This window comes from Ochotona princeps, chromosome 3, assembly GCF_030435755.1.
Source record: "Ochotona princeps isolate mOchPri1 chromosome 3, mOchPri1.hap1, whole genome shotgun sequence".
NCBI classification, from domain to species: domain Eukaryota; kingdom Metazoa; phylum Chordata; class Mammalia; order Lagomorpha; family Ochotonidae; genus Ochotona; species Ochotona princeps.
This window is the reverse complement of record NC_080834.1, coordinates 87,424,306-87,443,037: the sequence shown is the minus strand read 5'-3', so window position 1 is coordinate 87,443,037 and position 18,732 is coordinate 87,424,306. Positions and strand designations below refer to the sequence as shown.

At 39.9% G+C, this 18,732-nt stretch overlaps 1 protein-coding gene across 1 annotated transcript in view; it reads right to left on the bottom strand.

The window, feature by feature from the left end:
• The window catches only part of SLC49A4 (solute carrier family 49 member 4), an 86,779-nt gene that overhangs the window by 23,878 nt on the left and 44,169 nt on the right, over nucleotides 1–18,732 (bottom strand). Inside the window, exons 3-6 of the mRNA XM_058661979.1 lie at nucleotides 16,544–16,809; nucleotides 13,541–13,670; nucleotides 4,236–4,344; nucleotides 1,649–1,716 (exon numbers count right to left, since the gene is read on the bottom strand). Coding sequence (XP_058517962.1) covers nucleotides 1,649–1,716; nucleotides 4,236–4,344; nucleotides 13,541–13,670; nucleotides 16,544–16,809 — 573 coding nt within the window. The remainder of the gene's footprint in view (nucleotides 1–1,648; nucleotides 1,717–4,235; nucleotides 4,345–13,540; nucleotides 13,671–16,543; nucleotides 16,810–18,732) is intronic.

Here is an 18,732-nt window from a genome sequence, read left to right as displayed (position 1 = left end):
ATCTAAAATTGATTTCAGATCCCAGAGTAAGGGCAGTAATTTGTAGAACTTCCATTTCAACAAATTAAAAGCAGAAGTGCCCTCGATGTAATTTTCCCCTCTAGTTATATCTATATTTAGTTAAAACCAAGGGGTTGTAGAGAGAAAGAGAGAAAGGAGCATGTGCAATGCCATTTCTGATATATAATGGCTCTCTCTTTGACCTATTTGGTGCTCAGAATAGGATACGATCAATGATGACTCATGTAATTGGCTTGGAGGTTTAATTAGAAGAATTAGGTACTTTTCTTGTCAGAATGTGACAGGTCAATGTAGTTGAGAACCAGTGAACTGATTTCCTACAAACAGCATTTTCCTTATCCTGTTTTTTTAGGCTTAGCTTCTGTTTCTCTAACTTATAAAAAGAACCTGACATAAAGAGATTTAGAAATAATGGTGTCAATTTATTCTTTTATTGCCTCAGAAACTCTATGCCAACTGTACAGTCTAGATATAATATTCAGTGTCAACGTCAATTATGTTTAAGTATTTAAATATTGAGTGATTTACATATCTTATTTGATCTCCCCAAATATGTAATTAGATTCTCCTCTTGCTGGTAAAGTTGATTGCCTAATTTTATTTTTGATTAAACAGGGCAAAATGACTTGGGATGTGAATGAATATTATCTCTTTGGAAACATTAGGAGTAATTTTATAGGCAGTCACCTAGAAGAATGACATTTTCGCTTTTTTTTTTTTAGAATAAATGAGGCTTTTTTTTCTTCTTTAATTCATTCTAAAAATGTATTGTCATAATGAGTTTCAATCAAAGGGAGTTGGATAAAACTGCAGGTTTTTTATAGATTCTTTTCATGAGATGAAGTAACCATAGGAATATACCTGGCAAAAAGACCAGGAATACATATCTGCCAATCAGGAGATGGTCTTTTCATGGGAAGTTCTAGAGACGCTTTTAAAAATGATTCCATTCTTGGGCCCGGCGGCATGGCCTAGCGGCTAAAGTCCTCACCTTGAAAGCCCCGGGATCCCAGATGGGCACCGGTTCTAATCCCGGCAGCTCCACTTCCCATCCAGCTCCCTGCTTGTGGCCTGGGAAAGCAGTCGAGGACGGTCCAAAGCTTTGGGACCCTGCACCCACGTGGGAGACCCAGAAGAGGTTCCTGGTTCCCGGCATCGGATCGGCACAGCACCAGCCGTTGTGGCTCACTTGGGGAGAGAAACATCGGATGGAAGATCTTCCTCTCTGTCTCTTCTCTCTGTATATCTGGCTTTCCAATAATAATAAAATATTAAAAAAAAATGATTCCATTCTTTCCTGTTCTTGATAACTTACCAGTTTGCTTTCACTATTTTGTCACTTTTCTTTGATTTCATTCGCAGATGTTCTCTCAAAATCTGGGGAAAGGAAGCTTCATCACACCGGGAGCACACTGCAAGAACACTCTAGGAAGGAGGCTTCCTGTGGCAACAGGCTCTGACTGTCCCCTGCGGACCTTCTGTAGCCTGGACGAGGACCCTTTTCTGACCTTTGCCTTTTCTACTTCCCCCTGAAATTTACTGTTTGATTTGGGGGAGCCTGTTTCTCTTTGTGCTGTTTTTCCTCCTCTACTATCTATTCACATGTTTAAAATAAAATAATTCTCACCTTGCCATAGCTATTCCAACAACACAGCCTCCAACTATGGACCAAAATCCAATCCAGCCAGCATCTACCTATTTAAAAAAAATAGCAGGTACATTTAATTCAAGATGATCATGTTGCAATTTAGAAAGAATGAAAGAAAATCCTCTATAATTCATGCTAATAATGAATGGCAACAAATCTAGGAAACATTATTTAAGAAGAAAGTGGTTAAAAATAAAAGCACTCAGTGTGTAAATTTACCTGAGTAAATATAAATGTAACCTTGGTTAATTTTTTAAAAGATAGCTAAGTTAGGAAAATCATGTACGTCATTGAACAAGCACTTTTCAAGCAGATACGGCATATTAATATTGTTCTAGGGATACTGAAGAAGATGGGAAAAGCACAGTAGCTGATCATGACCCCCCTGAAGTTTAAACACAACCCACGCAAAACTACTAGAAAACAATCAGGTGCTAAAACATCTGGCAAAAACTTCCAAAGTATTAAGGGATGAGAAAGAGAGAGAGAGGGAGAGATAGAAAGACAGATGAGGCTGAGCGAGACAGGATAGAAAGTGAAGGGAAGTTTGGTTTTCGGCGTGTAGCTTGTTCCTTTATTGAGAGAGTGATCCAATAACGGCACGCAGGGCTTAGACTAAAGGCTGGCACACAAGATGTGCTCAGCTCACGTCAACCACTGGCTGGAGATACATCTTCCTCCAGCTTACCCCTTTCCTGCTTCTCTGGCCACACTTTTTAGGGCATCCCACAAATGCTGTCTACATTTGTTCATCGTTCATCTGAAAGGCAGAAAGACGCAGAGAGAGGAAGAATGGAGAGGTAGGGACAGACAGGTTTTCTGTCTGCTGGTTCACTCTCCAAATGCTTGCTAATAATCAGGGCTGCACCAGCCCAAAGCCAGGAACCCAGAACTCCATCTGGGCTTCCCAAATGGGTGGCAGGAACCCAAGACTTGAGCAATCATCTGCTGCTTTCCCAGGCTCATTATCAGCAAGTTGGATTGAAAGCAGAGCAGCCAGGACTTAAACTAGGTACTCTGATATGGTATGTAGGCATCTCAGGTGGTGGCTTAACCCACTGTGCCATAACACCTGGCCCACATTCATGTTCTTGAACCCTCATGAGGACTTGCTTCTGTTTCAAATCACACTCACTCTAGGCCGTTTACATGTTGATGGAATGGGGATGATTATGTTTTTCTCAGGGCTAAAGTAAGTTAATAAATATAAAGTGTTCAATACTGTTACTATTGAAATTCTTTCTCCCTAACAATGTTGTTACATTTTGTCTCCTCTTTCCCTTTTTGGTGACCCACCATTCTTGTTCCTCACTTTACTTCTTTCATCAGGATTCCTGAAATAGTTCCTTAAATAGTCTCCACAGACTTTTCCCCCTATTGCCAGGATAGTTATCCCCAGCATTCCACTTCTCTGCTTAGAAACAGTTACAGGCTCTCTGTAAGGCTACAGGGCAAAGTACAAACCTGACCTGGCACTTGGACTTGTGCTTTCCTTCACTTTTTGAGTCACATTTTTTATTACACTTGTGATAGGGTTTGCCAGCTATCTTCTTCCACCTGAACAATTGATCAGATTACCTGTGCCTGTTCCTGTCTGGTGCATGTGACCACGTGTGACTAAGCCCTCAGTACTGGGAGGCAGCATAAGTGAGGTGTGCTGCCTCTAGGTTGAAAGGTGGAAGACTGTAGTCCACAGGCTGGCACAGGGCCCCACTCACACCTGGATGACAGATGGGGGAGTAGAGGAGGTCAGCAGCACTCAGTAGGTCTGGGACAGTGTGCTGAGATGCTCTGCAATGAGAGAGGCAGTCCTGCAGGACAATTCTTTCTGCCTGCTGACTGAGAAACCAAACTTGCTTCCACTTGGTGACTCTTATCACTGTTTGCATGGATGCAGCAGTGTGACCACAACCAGATGGCAGACAGCAGAAAGAACAAGTGTGAAGGAGACATACAGTTGTCTTCCAAGTAACCTGGTATATATCCTTGAGGCAAGAAATTGGAGGACTCCTTAAGAAAGAGGCTCAGCCCCATCCAAAGGAAACAGGATCCACTGTTGGTTGTTATACAATGGAGTGCCATATCACCCAGCGCGGTAGCCTCTCCCCAAATGCTCCCTAATCTCTCCATGATTTCCTACCATGTTGCCTGGGAGCAGAGACAAGAAGTGGATGGCTTCTAGCATGGTGAAATGGTTATTGTTAAATAAACGAGATGTCCTTATTCTAAGACCAGAAAGTAAGAAACTAAGATGCAGGGATAGTTAGCTATTGGAAAAGAGGCTTTTAATCTTCTTTATAAAGCATGAAGCAAGGATAAAGGATAGTCAGCAAAACTAACATTTTCCCCCATCCCTGCTCTTATCTCAGCATTATTAGTGACACTCAATTAAAAGTGAAATTTATGACTGTTGCAGAAATCAACATCAATTTTGATTATTCCATGAGGATTCTGCCATTTGCAACAGTGGCATGGGGCAAAGCTTTATCTAGTTCCTGAACAAGCACATGTAAGCAGTATTTGTAAATGAACTAAAATACTACAACCTATAAAGTATAATACTTACTTGGCTGACATGCACAGGTGTTAGAATTAAGTCCAGAACTCCAGACCAGCCAGCAAATACTCCAAATGGTATCGCATAGGCTAAGGCAATCATCAAAAATCTCAAATTGCTGTAGGAGAGAAGAGAAAACATTTTTAAAATCTACAATTTGAGCTTTACTCATGAAAAATGTAAATCATTTGGAACTGAAATTGTTAATAAATTCAACCTCTGGGAGCAGGCAGGTGCATGGCAGTAGATTCAACCTACATCCCACATCAAACTACCGGGATGGGAGTCCCACCTCCATTTCCCACTCAGCTTCCTGCCAGTGAGCACGCTGGAGAGCAGCAGATGATGGCTCCACTGCTTGTGTTCCTGCCACTCACGTGGGAGACCTGGCTGGAGTTGCTGACTTCTGTTGTGGGCATTTGGGAAGTGAGCCAGCAAAACACAAGGGAGATCTTTTTGTTTCTCTTTGCCTTTCAAATAAAAAATTAAACTTAAAAAATAATAAATTCAAACTTCTTTAACTTTTCCATTCTTATAAGAAAAAAAAAAAACCTTCTTGGAGAAAATGATGCTACTGTATGATCTATGAATCAGTGAAGAGTTTAATAAGAGAAAAGAAACCATTTAGAAGAAATTAAAACAAAAACAAAAGTATCAAAACCCATGCTTTGCAGCAAAAACAGATTGAAAAAGCTATTGATCTTATCATTTGCATGAAGGTTGCCTTATATCAGACAGAACAGATATTTGTCCTTTTGGGATTGATTTGTTTGAGCATAATGGTCTCTAGTTGGGACCATTTGGTTGCAAATGGTATAATTTCACTCTTTTTTAATGGCTGAGTAGTATTCCATGGAGTAGATACACCACTGTTTCTTTGTCCACTCCTCCCTCTTTAAGGATCATTTGTAGCGCAGGTCTGAAAGAGGCATATTCTTTAAGCTTTTCTTTACTGTGGACGAATTTTATTTCATTTTAAAGACAAAGGAAGCTGACCCAGCTATCCCACTCCTAGGAATATACCCAAAAGAAATTAAAACTACATATGAAAAGGGGCTCTATAATCCTATATTTACAGCAGCACAAACTACAATAGCAAAGACATGGAAACAATCCAGATGCCCACCAAAGAGGAGTGGCTAAAGAAACTGTGGTACATCTACTCCACGGAATATTATTCAGTCATTAAAAAGAATGAAAGTATATAATTTGCAATCAGATGGCCCCAACTAGAGACCATTATGCTTAGTGAAATAATCACAAAATGAGAAATACCATATGTTCTCTTTAATATAAGGAATCCATCATGCAAATTGGAATGCATAGTGGTGGAGTAATGGAAACGATCATATCCAGATGTGAAGACACAATGCAACATGCATTTCTGCTTCCAAACAAAAGATGGTCTCCCAATGAAAGTGCTGGATATATTTACACAATGGGATGATGGACTGTATGACATTGTCTGTACCAGCAATGTTGGGGCACACTGAAATAGCAAACTGAGGGAACTGTAACTTCTTATGTAGAGTTGTGACATTATAGGAAAAACCAATTGGGGGTGGGAATTGGGCAGAGGGGAATCCCAGACTATACATAATTGTACGATAAATTTCAAAACTAAAAACTAAAAAAAAAAAAGGCAAAGAAAGTTTTGCTGGGTATGTTATTTTGCGCTGACGGTTTTTTCCTTTTAGAATCTGGAATATGTCACTCCATTCTCTTCTGGCCTGTAGAATTTCCTTTAAGAGGTCAGCTGCTTGATGTTTTTGTTTTTATTTTCATTTCTTCAACACAGTTTTTTTTTCTCATATTAAATTCTTCACTGACTCATAGGTCATACAGTAACATCATTTTCTTCAAGAAGGTTCTTGATTTTCTTTATCATTTCTTCAGTGACATATTAGTCATTCAGTAACATGTTATTTAATTTCATGGCACTGTAAATTTGTACTTCTCTCTTTTTTTTAAGATTTATTTATTTTATTGGAAAGGCAGATATGCAGAGAGGAGGAGAGACAGAGGAAGATCTTCCATTTGCTGAGTCACTTCCCAAGTGTCCCCAATGGCTGGAACTGAGCTGATCCAAAGCCAGGAGCCTGGAGCCTCTTTCGGATCTCCCATGTGAGTGCAGGGTCCCAAGGCTTTGGGCTGTCCTCAACTGCTCTCCCAGGTCACAAGCAGGAAGCTAGATGGGAAGTGGAGCGTGCTGGGATTAGAGCCGGCGCCCAAATGGGATGCCAGCGCATGCAAGGTGAGGATTTTAGCCGATAGGCTACCGCACCAGGCTCTACTTTTCTTCCTGTTGTTGATTTTGTATTGTGGCTTTTCATTTAAGGGATGTATAGTAACTGTGTAATGGAGACTGTCATATCCAGATGTCAGGATACACTGCAGTATCCATCTCTACTTCCAAATCAAAGATGGATTCCCAATTAAACTGTTAAATATATCTTGATAATAGGATGCTGGACTCTGCCATTGTCCTTGCCACAATGTCAGGATACATTTAAATAGCAGAATAATGGAATTACGACTGTTTATAAAGAACTATACTATTGTAATAATAGAAGGGAAATCAGTGGCAGTGCAGAGAAGGGAATTTGGAGAGAGTGTAAGAAAAGTAGAGCCTATAAAACTGCATCATAAAATAATAAAAAATGAAAAATGTGTAGCATGATAGCTTCTATCAATTTATAAAATAGTTTTAATTTTTGTATAATTTCCAAATTTTATTTATTCAAAAATCCGAGTTACAAAGAGGTAGAAACAGAGAGAGAGCAGAAGAGATCTACAATTATCTCAAAAAAAGTTTAGCAACAAAAAAAAAAATCTAATGAAAATTACATAGCATTAATAGCTATTTTGTAAAAAAAAAAAAAAAAAAAAAGTAGAAAAAAAGAAGAAGAAGACATGTTTAGAAATAAACTAAGAAGGCCCAAGACCTTTACTGCAGGGAAAACAAAAACAACCCAACTTTTGCTATCTAATTAAGAACAGAGATGACAAATACATGAGCCTATGCTGCCAAGCCACTGCAAGTTATTCTATAACTTCACTGCAATCACAATAAAAATTCCACTTGTGTTTTTTCCTAGAAACTCAAGAAATAAGTTCTAAAATTTATATGGACGAATAAATGCCCTAGAAAGTTATCTTTAAAACAAAATGAAGGAAGAGATCCTTATTCCATCAGAAACTAATACATGCTCTGTGGCTAGAGTAAAAAAAAAATGTGGCTACTGTTCTAAAAACAAAACAAAAATGGAGAAGAAACAGAGAGCCAAGACACAGAGACTTGATCTGCAGCGAAGGTGGCTACCAGTCAGTTAGCTGTGGACTGTTCAAAGGCGATGGTTCATGTAAGAGAAACTAGTGGATTCTGCAGAGTGAAATCCTAAGCATGAAAGCGTGACAAGGACACCAACTGAGGAACTCATTGGCAAAATCAACTGGCACATGAAGGAACTGAGAGTAGAGATGTGAAATTTCAAAATTTCAAAATACGTAAACCATTAAGATAGAAATTACCATTTAGAAATGGGCAGAAGCTACGAGCAGGAATTTATAGTAGACGGAAACTAAAAGGCTAGCAATCATGTAAGAATCTGAAAATCACAAAATGCAAACTACATAAAAGATGTATTGTTTATTAGAATGACAAGAACAAAAAGAATACCATAGGTTGGTGGGTGTTTTGAGAGTAATCTGGCAGTAGCTGGCAGTCTAAGTACAGAATATCTTCTATGCTAGCAATCCTGTCCATTTTCCCACCTAGGTCTGTGGTAATGCATATCAGGGTGTCCCTGCAGTGATGCTCATGGCAACAATAAACAAAGTAAGCTGGGTACAAAACAAGAGTGACTGCTTAAACGGTGGTGGATGAATACCGCAGAGTATGAAGAGCCAAGCAAGTGAACATGTGGCAGTATACATTTCGAAACCAGTGTGCTAAGATTGCAAAATGAGAGCTGCTCAGATATCATATGTCTCCTGAGGGCAGAAGGTCACATCATTGAGGAAGAAATGGTATAAAACACACAAAACCTAGATCAGAACAAAGCCCGAATTTATAGGAAACAGACACACAAAAAGACAGAAACATCCCAAACCATACAAGGGGGCAAAGAACAAAATCCAGACCTTCAGGGTAAGAGAGCTCCTTAAGAAACAAGAGAGGGAAGGAGGAAGAAAGAAAGGAGTGAAACCAAAGGATATAAGCTATGGGGAAAGTATCGAGTGTGGATCTCTTTTGGGTTCTGACTCTTGGTTCTGATTCAAACTATTAAAAAATAATTTTTGAGACAACAGGAAAATGATTTGATGTTAGCAAACTATTATTTAAAAGTAAGGTAGGAAAATGATAGTATACTGATGCTAAAAAGAACCCCTATATTTTTTAAATTGCACATACTGAAATGTTTCTGGACAAAATGATTTGAAATTTGAGATTAGCTTCGTGATACAAGGATGGGGAAAATACACATAGCAGAGATCAAACAAGAGTAGCTACAAATTGATAATTGTTGATATTGGGTTATGGGATTTGGGCGAGGGAGGGTTAAACCAGCCTACATTTGATTACTATTGTAGCATTTTAAAATGAAGAGTTAAAAAAAAAAAAACCCAGGTAGTGTTTAGTGAAAAAAGTCAAGCAGAACGAGATATATTACATGCCACCATTTAGTTAAGCTAAACACAGATGCACACAAATTACACTAACATCACCATAGCAAAGAGACATGGGTATACATCAGGGGCACCTTGGAAAGACGCCCTGGGTCAGCACATGCGAATAGGAGGAGGAATGAGAAAGTAAATGTTCTCATGTGTGCTGCAGTCAGAAACAGATTCATCTGAACTCTAATTCTGATATATAAAAGGCAAAAAGAACCACCACCACCTCATCATACACTAAATCCATATGTACACAGAGAAGGGTTTACATTAGACAGTGCTCAAAACCAAATTAGAAGAATCAGAGTCAGTAAATAGAAAATGGCGGTGGAAACTCTGGAATTTACAATTGTTTGCCTGTTTTTCTAACCCAGAGAGTGGAATTAAAATTTAGGGAGGTAATTACTCTGATTAATCGAGGAAGTAATGATTTCTTGAGTTCTTTGAAAGACCAGGGGATATTATCAGGGCAGACTAGGGGAACAGGCATTGCAGGTCCCTAGGAACTCACTGAGAAGCCCAAGGCTAGGAGCAGGCATGTTGCAAAGCAGACAGGTAACTATGGGAAGAGACAGAGGCATGCTGGCATGGGTGAAAGGGCTTCTTATACAGAAGAGCAGCTGGCTTAGACACTGAATGGAGGTCCTGCCTCCTGGCTAATCAGGTGTACATGCAGGATTATGTCCTGCTCAGAGTGACCGTCTAGAGTTACTGTGTTACCTTCTCAGAACAATCTTGTGCACAGATCCTCACCTACAATAGCCAGGGACCCCTCATTTCCCACAGAATAGTCCACAATGATTAGCTGGCCTTAAGAGGACCTCTATTGGCGTTTCCAGTGCTATTCATTTATCTGACTTCTGATTAACTGGCTTTGCAGGGAGAAAACTTACACAACATTAAAAAAAAAAAGGTCTGTCATTTTAAACTGTCATCTTAGAGATGTGTGTGACTGATGATAATTACATGTTACTAACATTTTAAATTGTGTCAAGTGTTGTACAAAGGCAGTTTTCAAAAACTTTTACTCCTGTGCTCGCTTCGGTAGCACATACACTAAAAACTTTTATTCCAGATTAAGAAAGATCTTTCCTTTTACTTTGTGACCTACCCATATATGCGCACATAGTACATAACGAAACAAAAGTCTCAACAGCACTATGTATCCTTACTGTATGTGATATGGTCATGTTTTCTATTCTCTTCTTCTCTGTTAAAAACAATGGTGGTTATTGCCTAAAGGAGTAAGCTCTAACCTGAACTTTGAAAAACATGACAGAGTTGTACTAAGGTTAGTGCCCACAAATAACTGAGTTTCAAAATTTCACTTTAAGTAACTTAAATCTAAATGTGAATCAGATGCAGTGCAGTTATTTTTCATTAAGCACAGTGTTAGTTCGGATAGATCACATTCCATTCCAGCAGCTGTGATGTGCGACGTGCACACGTGGCGGCATGTGTTGTTTCCAGTGTTACAACCTGTTCCTATTCTTGCTGTTAATTAATCGATTCAGTTCTAATTATTGTTTTCAAAGCACTTCTGCTGTAACTGGCTTATTCCAATGTTTCATAAAGAGGACAAGAGACCGCAATAGAAGAAGCTAACAAATTTCACATAAAAGCAAACTGCAGAGGTGTACGGAGAACAGCTCCACTTCTGAACCAGCTCCATACTACTGAGCCTATGAAAGGAGTGGGAGATGGTTCAAGTTCTTGGGCCCCTACACCCACATGGGAGACCTGGAATAAGCTCCTAGCTCTGATTTTGAACTGGCCCAGATCAGGCTATTGAGGCCATTTGGGGAACGGACCAGCAGATGAAGGATATCTTTATCTCTTTTTAGCTCTGCTTTTTAAATAATAAATCTCTTTTTTTTCAAAATGAAATGCTTGCTATGAAAAAAATTTTAATATATATAAATGGATAATGTTAGAAGATATTTCCTTCAAATACAAGGTGAATTTTATAGAATGTTTCTCCACAATGGTCAAAGAAGAATCAGGAACAATAGTTGTTAAAAATCATAATTAAATTTCCAACAAATATTTGAAATGTTTTTTTGACAGGTCAGAGATTAGTGAATTTAGCCAGCTATAAAATGAGATGGATTGCTGCACAGCAGGAAAAACCAGGACCTGCACTGTAGCCATTGCCTGCAATGCTGGCATCTCACACAGATGCTCTTCTTACTCTAGCTGTTCCTTTTCCTATCCAGCTGCTCCAGCCAACGGCCTGGGGAGCGTGGCACAAGGTGGTTTGAGTCCTAGGGTCCTGCACCCATAAGCACGACTCTTGCTTCAGCTGTTGCTGTCAGGAGCGGAATGAACCACCAGTTGGAGGATCTCCCTCTTTTCCTCTCCCTTTTTTCTGCCTCCTTTCAAATAAATATTTTTTTTAAGAATAATAATAACAAAAGGAAAAACCATTCTTAACTGGGAAGGTGAAAGAAAACCTTAGCTATGGAAATTATGTTACAAATTAGGAGGAAAACACTAAAGATGAGAAACCATCATCTGTAGAATTCCAGTATTAAGACTTATCTAACTGGGGATTGGCACTGTGTCATGGTGGGCTATGCTGCTGCCTGTGATGCTGGCATCTCATATGGTGCTGGCCTGAGTTCTGGCTGCTTCACATCTGATCCAGCTTCCTGATAATGCACCTGGGAAAGCAGCCAGAGATGGCTGAAGCGCTAGAGCCTCTGCCATCTATGGGGGAGACCACGATGAAGCTCCTGAGTCCTGGCTTTGGCCTGACCCAGCCCTGACAGCTGGCGCCATTTCGGGATAGAACCAGCAGACAGAAGAGCTATCACTCGTTCTCTTGCCCTAACTCTGTCTTTCAAACAAAATAAAATAAATTTAAAACCAACCAAACAAACAAAAACAAAAACCGCCACTTGGGGAGAAAACCAGGGAATGGATGATCTCTCTGTGTGTGTCTCTCCTTCTAACTCTGCCTTTTAAATTAAAATACGTAAATCTTTAAAAAAAATAAAAATACCTCTCTAATAACATCAAAGATTAGTTGATCTAATGTTTAAAAAAGTACAGTTATTACTTTAAGATTTATTTTGCATAACACTAAACACTACTCATTGAATAGTGTTCTACTCTAATTTTAAGGAAATCCAAATACAGATCAAATATTTCTTATGAAAATTTACTGTCTCATTGAGACGGGATCTGGACATCACAAACACACTAGACAGCCAAGATTTTAGACAATAAAAGAGCGTGGAGCTACTGTGGCAGTGCAGTCGGTTGAGCCATCACCTGTGACACTTACATCCCATATTGAAGCATCAGCTCAGATGCTGACGCTCAGCTTCTGCTTCCATCCAGCTCCCTGCTAAGGTGGCTGGCAAAGCAGTGGGAGGTGGACCAATGCTGGGCCCCTTCCAGCCCTATGGGAGACCCAGATAAAGCTCCTGGTGTCTGCTTTTGGCCTGGCCCATTCCTGACAGTGGTGGCCATTGGGAGAGTGAACCAGTAGCTGGAAAAATCTCTTTCCCCTCCTCTTCTCCTTCTCTTTGTTGCTCTGTCTTTCAAACAGAATAAATAAATGTTTACAAAAACAAAGAACACAAAATATTTCAACAACTAAAATCAATGATGTGTTAAGATAATATTTGATATATTGAATTAATATATGCTATCAAAGTCAATTTTCATTTTACTTTTCACTTCATGTTTTTAATGACCTAATAAGAAAATTCAAGATGACATATGGTTATGCTTAGAATTATATTCCCTGGGCCCGGCACAGTGGCCTAGCAGCTAAAGTCCTTGCCTTGAAAGCCCCGGGATCCCATATGGGCACCGGCTCTAATCCCAGCAGCTCCACTTCCCATCCAGCTCCCTGCTTGTGACCTGGGAAAGCAGTCGAGGATGGCCCAAAGCCTTGGGTTCTTGCACCCACATGGAGACCCGGAGGAGGTTCCCTGCTCCTGGCTTTGGATTGGTGCAGCTCCAGCCATTGCGATCACTTGGGGAGTGAATCATCGGGCGGAAGATCTTCCTCTCTGTCTCTCCTCCTCTCTGTATACCTGACTTTGCAATAAAAATAAAATAAATCTTTAAAAAAAAAGAATTACATTCCTATTAGACAGTTTTACTTTACAGGATTCAGGCAGGTCTTGACTACAAAAAGCTTCTGTGATAGGAGAGGACAAGGGAAAAAGGACCAACTAGAGAGAGTGGTTAATGGGGCAGTAAAAACTCACCACACCTAGCTGGCAAAAAATTCAAAAGGTTAAATTCAGAGGCCCATTAAACATAATTGATAGTGATGGTCCCTGCATCCAAGGAATCTAATTCAATACTGGGGCATTTGAGCCCTTAATAAAAAATTATGTAAGGAAAATAAGAACTTATTTTTAAAATATTAAATAAATAACTACATAGATTGTATATAAATAAGGTAAAAATGAAAGAGGTTTTGTTTTTTTTTGGGGGGGGGTTTCAATTTGCTTCTGATAGAAAGTCTGTATAAGTTAGTATTTTATCCTTTATTTACAAGATCAGCAGGTTCCTGAAAAGTTGCTATCTTAGACTATTTTTTTTTTGTTTTTTGAAACTGTACATCAACACTGAACATACTGGTCACATCATACAGCAACTCTAAGTATCCTCACCTTAACAATCTACAGAAGCTGTGCCGGTAACTCAGCCGCTGGCTGGCTGCAGCGACACTGGGTGGGAGTGGTGGTCGGGGTGGGAAATACGCTAGTGTTGCAGAAAAAATTAAGCAGACAACTCCAAATTCTGAAAGAAAAAGAAAATAAATGTTAACCAGGCAACACACAAAGACGGAATCTTCAAAACATTCACTGAGCATCAGCACCTTAGAATCCAATAGTGGTGTTGGCAGTAGTAGCAGTGTTGAGAAGTAGCTGGTGAAGACGCTGCTGGCAATGCTGACATCCCACACCGCAATGCAGACTGGAGTCCTGGCTGCCCTGCATCTGAGTCAGCTTCCTGCTAGAGTGCCTAGAAGATGGTCCAGTTCTCCAGGCCCCTATCCCCAACATGGAAGACCAGGATGGAGTTGCTGCCTTTGGCCTTGCCCAGCCTAGGATGCTGTGGCCATTTAGGGATTGAACCTGCAAATGGAAGAGCTCTGCCCTCACTCTCTCTTTCTCCCTCTTTCTCTGTCACTCTGCCTTTCAAATCAGTCTTACAACAATAGTACATGGGGTGGATATTTGTGCTAGTGGTTAAGATACTAGTTAGGATGTCCACAGCCCATACTGGACTGCCTGAGTCTGAATTTTGGTTCTGTTATTAACTCCATTTTCCTACTAATATGTACTGTGAAAGGCAGCAGGTGATGGCTCAGTAGTAGGGTCCCTGCTTCTCCTATGGGATAGCCAGACTAAGCCCAGCTCTAGCCTGGCCCAGCCTCAGCCACTGAAGGAATTTGGGAGAGTAAAGTAGTGGGTGGCTGCTGTGTCTCTGAAACAATAATAAAAGCCAGTATATTACTATAAAAGAGATCTTAGAAGATCCAGGATGACTCTCTAATAGGTATGGTACTCAGGATATGAGAGAAGCTGGGTTTGTATAGCCAACTACAGGATTTCTTGTCCTTTGCATTTTTGAATCAGTTTATCAATTTCTGCAATAAAAGCAGCTGGGGTTTTAGTAGGACTGTATCAGTGTAAAAAACTTGGGAATATTTTCACAATACTAAATATTAAAATTTCTAACACATAATCATGAAACCTTTTAGGTCTTCTTTAATTTCTTTCAGCAGTATATTGTTGTCTGAAGAGTCCAGTTTATTCTTTGTTAATTTACTTATAAATTTTTATTCATTTTGATGCTATGGTAAATTAAATCATTTTCCTAATTTTGTGTTTCAATTGCTCATTGCTACTGAATAGAAACAGAAGCAATTTCCACATATTAATCTTGTATTGTAAGCCTTGTTGAACTTGTGTTTTAGATCTAACAGTTTATAATGGATTCCAGAGAATTTCCTATATTCAAAAATCACACTATTTTCAACAATTATTTTTACTTCTTTCTTTCCAATCTGGACACCTATCCTGTCTTCTTCCTGCACAGCAGTGCAGGCTAGAACCTGTAGCACAATGTTAAATAGATATGGCTATGCCGGTCTTGCAGTCTCCGACTATTAAATACGATTGATAAATACATGATATTATCTGTGGGGTTTCACAGGTGAATTTTATTACATTGAGGGAATGCTCATGAATTTCTACTTGAAAGGGTATTTGCTAGGTTTGTCAAATGCTATTTCTTCACCAATTAAGATGATCCAGTTTCTTGTCCCTTTGCTCTAATGATACAACATGTAACGTTGAGTTCCAGGTGTTAAGTTAATCTTGCATTTCTAGAGGAAAGTCTCCTTGGCCATGGTATATCATCCTTTTATATGCTGCTGGGTTTGGTTTGCCAGTATTTTGTACAGGACTTTTGAGTCAACATACACAAGAGATATCGATCTGTAATTTACTTTTCTAATGGACCCTTTGCCTGGAATGATTTAACTTAAGAGTTTTAACCTTTTAAGACAGCAATTTGAGCAGAGTATTTTTAATGGACTTTAGATGTCAAGGGGTAATATTTTAGATAGGGTAGACTGGCAAATAGGAAGACACTGAAGAAGCAGCTGGGAAGCTCTGAGCTAGGGCCTCTGCCTGATACATGGGAACCAGGAGCCAGAGCACTAACACATGCCCAGTAGCATCTACATCCAGTCACTGAAAAGATACAGCCATTACTTAGGCTTTCAATAAAAAGAGTGCTATGACCACAATAAAGTTTAAAACCTGTAATTCTGTACTTAATTAAATTTCTTGATTTTTTTAAAGGCACAGATTGTTACAGTGCATTAAATGCTTTATAAGCTGCCAGTTACCTCTGCTCTATTTCCTCTATGCCACAATTTTCATCATATAATCCTCCTGTGTAAAATTCTCCACAGTGGCCTTTTCCTTTAATGTGAAAGTCAAACTTGCTAGCCTTGCCTGGGAGGCTTATACAGAAGGCAGGCACTCTCTACTCTAGCTTCCCTCACCACCCTTCTCACCACCGCTAAACTACTCTGTGCCTGCAGGTGTAGCATGCATTGGGCTTCACTCTTTATTGGGTGTTTTCACCAAGGTTCTCTTTTTTTTTTTTTTCAGTATATTCTTCATCCTGTTGACTGTACCAGTGTTTGGTTCTTTCTCAACCCTCAGGTTCTAACTTACGACATGGCCTCCCCAGGAAGTACCACTTTACCTCCAAAACCCAGGTTAGATGCTCTTGCTATCAGTTCTCAAGGCAGTTGTAGGTTTTTGGTTATAGCACCCAGCAATGCTTTGCTTACTTGCCTGCATCCTTCAGGAAATAAGATTATGTGTTGTGCAATACTTAATCATAAATGCACATGAAGAATAGGAAGAATACATTTTAAACTTAGCTTCCTAGAAGGGATATGAGTCTTACATAGACACCTTTAAACCAATAGACAAAACATATTTTATGTGAGTGTGCACATGCATGTGTATGTGTGTCTCAGTACTTCTAAGTGTTTCATATGAAGTGATATGGTTTAGAAAAAGTACACTGGAGAGGGTTAGGATAGAATATAAAGTGTAATAGGAAGAGAGAACACTTTAAATTACCTGCATATAATACAGTCTCTATGCGATCTTTAATATGAGCCCTACTGTTCTCTGAAGCAAGAAGAGGTGAGGTTCCATTGGGAGCCGGGACAAAAAGGGGTCCAACTAAAAACGCACATGCTCCACCAAGGTAACTGAGCATTGAAGCAATAGCAGTGGCTGTGGCCCGCTCGTCTGCAGAAAACCACGTTGTGGAGAGGAACGGTGCGGCATTCATCACAGTGGGGCCTGCCAATCCGTTTAACAGCTGTCCTCCGTGGATCAATCTGAAATTTCAAAAGTTAAAAGCTGTGAGGTATTGGAAGCAGGTATGTTCTAAGACAAAAAGAAATTAATCACACAGCAGTAACCATGGCAACAAGGATACGTATCTGAAGAATACGACATATCTGAAAGGTAAATTGATTTCCCTTCTAAAAGGTATGTTGCCTACCTGGGAGGGAGAGCAAATACAATAATAGCTACCATTTATTCATCTCACAACATTTACCAAAGCCTTGATTTTAGCCACATGTTAAACTAAGCACTTTCTATAACCTTGTTTCATTTACCTGTTATAATAACACTAGGTAGTGTCTATTGTTAGTGCAGACCAAAAAGATGAAGAAACTTGTCTAACTAATAATGAGCAAAGCTAAGAATCAGATCCAGGTTTGATGCCAGAGTTCACATTCTTTCAACTGCTAGACTGCCACTAATTAAAAGATCTAGAAAATGCCACCAGCCTCACAAAAATAAAATTGCGCTCAACATTTCATACCTAGTCTTTGCCAAGTATTGAAAGTACATGGAAGAAACCCACTCAACAGTATCTTACGAAAGAAAATAGATTGGCTAGGGAATTGCAGAAATGGAGTTCTGGACAAGCTCTGCCAGTGGCTAGTTGAAAGACTGTAGGCAAGAGAAAACTTTTTGGGATTCCAAGAAAATCAAGAGATTCCTATAAATTCCATATGCCTTTATTGAGTACCTATTCTAACACAGTAGGAATCTGTAGTTGTTTGGGTTCATGTCTCAAGATCAAGAAGAATGAGGAGCATGAATGATCAGGATGAGTCAAAAGGGTTTCCTAAAGCAAAAAGAGAAAGCAAAGATTCATTTAAATCAAAGGTAAGGGTTAGTGAAGGGTGGTTTCCTGTTTTCATTTTCCTTGTAGTCTAGCCCATCTTATCTCAATAGTCTACTTAGCACTCCTGTATCTTGCTGATTAGATCATTTTTTCTCACTGCTTTCTCCACTCCCTGGCACTCACATTCATATTTAAGAGCAACCCTGGGACCCAGCGCCATGGCCTAGCGGCTAAAGTCCTCGCGGCTAAAGTCCTCGCCTTGAAAGCCCCGGGATCCCAAATGGGCGCCGGCTCTAATCCCAGCAGCTCCACTTCCCATCCAGCTCCCTGCTTGTGGCCTGGGAAAGCAGCTGAGGACGGCCCAATGCATTGGAACCCTGCACCCGTGTGGGAGACCCGGAGGAGGTTCCAGGTTCCCGGCATCGGATCAGCTCAGCTCCAGCCATTGCGGCTCACTTGGGGAGTGAATCATCGGACGGAAGATCTTCCTCTCTGTCTCTCCTCCTCTCTGTATATCTGACTTTGTAAAAAAATAAATAAATCTTAAAAAAAAAAAAAAAAGAGCAACCCTGAAGGAGTAAAGGGGTCAGAGGCCCAAAAACATACACAAGAAAGAGAAGTAGGTCAACCACTTTCACCTGGAGGTAGAGGAAAGGGAAAAAGGGATGCTGTATGCAACATTTCAGGATACTAACTGCATTTGTTCCCAGCTTGTTTTACTTACTAACTAGCATTTGTGTCTCAACTTTCGCCTTAAGCCACACAGAAAACATGTTTTTTGAATGCAGAAGGAAATAATAAACAGGTATATGGGGAGAAGCATAAGTGAGGGGGAGGGGGAGATAGTGAATCAGGTTTGCTTTTATCTTCATAAATGCTGGGGAAAAATGATTTCAAGGCACAAAGTGCCAAGTGACATTAATGTAGCACACTGGTAACTTGCAAAACAACCAGCTTTCTGTTAAGTTCTTTTCAAGCACAACTGACATTCTGTTTATCTTCAGGGCTTCTGGAGTCAGGCTCAGACACGCTCTCCTTATCAGAATGAGCTCGTAAGTATCTGCCCACAAGTGTCTGATAAGTTTCAGTCCAGCATAAAGTGCTATCAGGATCAAAGAGC